At 38.4% G+C, this 5,130-nt stretch overlaps 1 protein-coding gene across 1 annotated transcript in view; it reads right to left on the reverse strand.

The window, feature by feature from the left end:
• Window positions 1-5,130, reverse strand: part of LOC107751640 (RNA binding protein fox-1 homolog 3-like) — an 80,690-nt gene that overhangs the window by 22,244 nt on the left and 53,316 nt on the right. The window contains exon 4 of the mRNA XM_016567380.1: window positions 1,965-2,018. Coding sequence (XP_016422866.1) covers window positions 1,965-2,018 — 54 coding nt within the window. The remainder of the gene's footprint in view (window positions 1-1,964; window positions 2,019-5,130) is intronic.

Consider the following 5,130-nt stretch of genomic DNA (forward strand, 5'->3'; position numbering starts at 1 on the left):
TATATAAATTATTCAATTAATATTAATTTAATATATATTATATTATATATTGTATATATTGAAATAAATTATCCATATATCATATATTCTAATGTGACATTTATCACATTGTCTATTACTATTATACTATTACTACTATTTTTTATTATTATAATTAAAACATATCAGTCATATAATTTGTTTATAATTTATTATTTGGTTTAATATTAAAATATCATATCATATAACATATTTCTAATGAGACACATTTATCATACTGTCTGCCTAGATGGTCTGTGATGACACACTGTCCAATAGGAGTGGAGAGGGGGCGGGGCTACCGATGATGGACTGATGCTGTTTGGCTAATACAGGATGAGCTACTAGCAGCTCGAGGGGTGGCTTTATCCCAGACGCTCTCACACGCAGAAACTTCATCGAATATATCAGTCAGAGAGATAAAGGAATAAACTGAGGGCCGCATGAGTCACGTGGACATCTCGCACGCCTGCTTCTGCTCTGTTTTATCACGCAATAATGAGCTTACACAGAGGGCGAAAACACGGCCCATTTTTCAAAAGGGACAAACATATTGAATGCAAATTGCTGCTTCTTAGAAAATAGATTGTTTATTAATGGGCCGGTGGGTTCATTATACAGCAACACTGGAGGTGGGGGCAGCAAGGCATCATGGGTAATGGGCTTTGTGGGGCACACAGCAGTGAATGGTTGTCATCTTCATCTTATCTATAGCTGTGGGGGACGGAGGGACACGATTACACACCAAACACTGACTGCTGACTGACCTGCTCCGTATGCCATGACTGCAACTTGACTTCACTTTTCAAAAGTCTTTGTGACTATTATTTCTGTTAGAGACCCAGATACAAAACTGTACTGTAGTGTTTATGAAAAATGCATGCCAACTTTATAGTAACACAGGGTTAAAGCTTCAATCAGTAGATAGCTGTAAAGGAGACCGGGGCTATAGTTGTCACAATAAAACCACTGACATACATTAAGAGTCACTATATAATGAAACTGTGCAATCAGGTCAGTTTCATAACATATTAATATAGGAATCTATTTTTATTATATTTTATGTAATTTCATTGATATAAATCTATTGCAAATCGATGCTATATAAATGCTATATTTCAACAATTTAAACTAAGTCTAAATAGTATTATTTATGCACCATTATAGTTTTATTAATATTTTGAATTATGATTAATTTTATATTTTCAGTTTTCATTTCAACTAGCAATTTTTTCATCTGTTCTTATTTAGTTTTTTTTTTAATTGTTAAATATTACTATTTAGGTTTCATTTATAATAACCTTGGTTCAGTTTATTATCGTTTTTGTAATTTCTAATTAGTCATTTTAGTTTTTCATCTAATATTTATATTTTATTTCTATTTCACCTCTACTTAAATTAACAAAAACATTTGTATTTACTCGTTCATTGATTTATTATTTGTACTAATTTTTAGTGCTTTTAAGTCTTTCACCTAATAGTTATATTTCTGTTTAAATTTATTTTATTTTTTTTTCAATTAACAAAAACATTTAGATTTATTTTATGTTTTAGCTAAACATTTACGGTATGTTTACCGTAAGTAGTGCTCCAAAATATCAGAACATATAGGTTTTGCAGGGAAAATAGTTAATTTTGACATTACTAATATCATTTTTACACAGAACACTGAAGTGAACATCAGCGGCTCTAGAGTTTATACTTTATTCTGTCTCTCGTCTGAACAAACAGTGGATCAAGTGTGAAGTCCTCAGCTGACCTCTATCACAACCAGCGCTCTGATTATGTGCACTGCTGTGTCTGTTTTGTTCTTTGACTTTATAGTCTTTAATCTGAGTCGAGGAAGATCAAACCGGCGTCTCTAAGCCAATAAAGAGTTCAGAAGAGAACGAGAAAGATCGCGGCTACACAAACAGAGAGGAGAAGAAAGCAAGTGTCATTCATACCTTTGATCCTCTTTCATTAAAGATAATCTCCACGTCTAAGATCTTCCCAAATTGCTGCAGAAAAGGAGAGCGAGAGAAAGAGAGGGCGAGGGAGAGAAAAGCAAGATGAAAACGGGAATAAGAGAGAGATAAATCGATTAGGAGGAGCCTCTGTGTCCATGAGAAAGTGGGGCTCGAAACCTGGGATGAAATAATAACATCATGCATCCGGCAAACTGGAAATTACATAACACACAGAACATGTTAGATGCTTCCCACTGCAGGCTTCATAAAAACAACTTTTCCAGAGTTTAGATTGTGAAGAACTTTTGCAATTCTCTTGCTATAATCTCATTCCACAGTATTATTAAGTGTCTGCAGACTCCAAGGTCTCTGGCGTGAGGTTTGTAATGTGAAATCTGTGGTGTGAAGTTTCTAATGTGATGTAAATGGAGTCTCTGGTGTGAGGTCTTTCATGTAAAGTCTGTGATGTGAGGTTTCTAAGATGATTTTTTTTTTTTTTTAGAGTGAAGTCTCTCACATGTCGTATATCAAGTGAGGATTTTTCCATTAAAAGTCTGTGGTGAGAGGTGTCTAATATGATGTTTCTAAAGTGAGGTCTCTGGCGTGAGGTCTCTCAGATGAGGTTTCTCCTGTGAAGTCTGTGGTGTGAGGTGTCTAATATGATGTTTTTGCAGGGAGGTCTCTGGCGTGAGGTCTCTCAGATGAGGTTTCTCCTGTGAAGTCTGTGGTGAGAGGTGTCTAATATGATGTTTCTAAAGTGAGGTCTCTGGCGTGAGGTCTCTCAGATGAGGTTTCTCCTGTGAAGTCTGTGGTGTGAGGTGTCTAATATGATGTTTTTGCAGGGAGGTCTCTGGCGTGAGGTCTCTCAGATGAGGTTTCTCCTGTGAAGTCTGTGGTGAGAGGTGTCTAATATGATGTTTCTAAAGTGAGGTCTCTGGCGTGAGGTCTCTCAGATGAGGTTTCTCCTGTGAAGTCTGTGGTGAGAGGTGTCTAATATGATGTTTCTAAAGTGAGGTCTCTGGCGTGAGGTCTCTCAGATGAGGTTTCTCCTGTGAAGTCTGTGGTGAGAGGTGTCTAATATGATGTTTCTAAAGTGAGGTCTCTGGCGTGAGGTCTCTCAGATGAGGTTTCTCCTGTGAAGTCTGTGGTGTGAGGTGTCTAATATGATGTTTTTGCAGGGAGGTCTCTGGCGTGAGGTCTCTCAGATGAGGTTTCTCCTGTGAAGTCTGTGGTGTGAGGTGTCTAATATGATGTTTTTGCAGGGAGGTCTCTGGCGTGAGGTCTCTCAGATGAGGTTTCTCCTGTGAAGTCTGTGGTGAGAGGTGTCTAATATGATGTTTCTAAAGTGAGGTCTCTGGCGTGAGGTCTCTCAGATGAGGTTTCTCGGCTCGGGTCGGACTTGGGCTCATTTAGCTTCTCTATTTTTATTGTGCCCATATACGCGCATAACTCACATAGGCTACTGTATGAAATATTGTTATATTGATTATATTATAAATATTATACATCGCCTATATGCAACGCATATACGCACGCTTCAGCATACAGGTGACAGTTGACCATACAGAGCATCAGGGAGAAGTTGGAGTGTGGGGAGTTACTAAAAGTTCCCAATGCTCTGGGAAAAGTTGCATTTTGGAAGAGTTTTGATTTGATTACCAAGGCAAACAGTGAGCCAATTGGTCATGTGCAGTGCAGAATCTGCAAGCCCCAGCAAAAGTAATTACCATGAATGTGTCGGGGGAAATAGTTATTTATTAATTAATTAATGTTTTCTGAGTTCTTGTCGCAAAGATGAAGATGACGATCCTGACTCGCCATCTCCTCATTGGATTGCCTTTAGAGAGAAAAGCATCTTTACGGATTTTATAATGAAAGAGTTTTTGTTTTCAATTTGAATGAATTAGTTTTAAAGTAGTAATTTAAAGCTTTCTATAGATATATTTAGCAAATCTGTGAGGCAGGTATTCGCTGAGTTTCGGTTCATCATTGTGAAGCACTCCTGGCCGAAATTGCTGAATTTTATAAAAGCACAACGTTTTGTTGATATTGTGAGTGCACACAAATAAAAGTAGACCCTTTACAGTTCCGAGTGATGTATTACTCTTACCTTTATGAGCAAAAATGACGGCATATTTTAAGTTGTTTCCAATGAAAGTGATCGCGCCGGCACCTCCATGACCTGTAAAGCGCGCTTTAGCTCTCCGCACAAACGATTAGATATGCGTCTAATAGCGCACATTTATATAGGTTAAACATTTAAACTAGCATTGTGATATGCTTGAACTGTTTTATATCTATAGAATTTATTTTAGGCAAGTCGTGATTATTTGAGAAGGCTAATTTGATCAAACATAGGCTATGACTGTCTGCCGCTGGCCGCTTGGTCGTTAAAAAACAAAAAACTTACATTTAACGAACAAAAAAATTGAGAAATAATTTTTCTAAATTAACTTAATAAAAAAATGAAACGAAATATAATCACTTTGACATTGCATACAAAACTGAGCTATGTTAATAGCTGAAACAGTAGTATAGCTAAGCTGTTTTGGGAGAAGGGGGGAAAACAAGATGGCCTCGGGTCGGACTCGGGCCAAGAATTTTGATGAGCTGTCGGACCTGGGCCGGGCTAGGGCCTGCGCGTCTCGGGCCAGGGCCGGGCTAGGGCCTATATTTGAGGCCCGTGCAGGGCTCTAGTGTGAGGTGTCTAATATGATGTTTTTGCAGTGAGGTCCCTCAGGTGAGGTTTTTCAGTTTTTAATTAGAAGTCTGTGGTGTGAGGTGTCTAATGTGATGTTTTTGCAGTGAGGTCTCTTGCGTGAGGTCTCTCAGGTGAGGTTTTTCAGTTTTTCAGTAGAAGTCTGTGGTGCGAGGTGTCTAATGTGATGTTTTTGCAGTGAGGTCTCTTGCGTGAGGTCTCTCAGGTGAGGTTTTTCAGTTTTTCAGTAGAAGTCTGTGGTGCGAGGTGTCTAATGTGATGTTTTTGCAGTGAGGTCTCTGGCGTGAGGTCTCTCAGGTGAGGTTTTTCAGTAGAAGTCAGTGGTGTGAGGTGTAATGTGATGTTTTTGCAGTGAGGTCTCTGGCGTGAGGTCTCTCAGGTGAGGTTTTTCAGTAGAAGTCAGTGGTGTGAGGTGTAATGTGATGTTTTTGCAGTGAGGTCTCT

This window comes from Sinocyclocheilus rhinocerous, unplaced genomic scaffold (assembly GCF_001515625.1).
Source record: "Sinocyclocheilus rhinocerous isolate Xijiao unplaced genomic scaffold, SAMN03320098_v1.1 scaffold1553, whole genome shotgun sequence".
NCBI classification, from domain to species: domain Eukaryota; kingdom Metazoa; phylum Chordata; class Actinopteri; order Cypriniformes; family Cyprinidae; genus Sinocyclocheilus; species Sinocyclocheilus rhinocerous.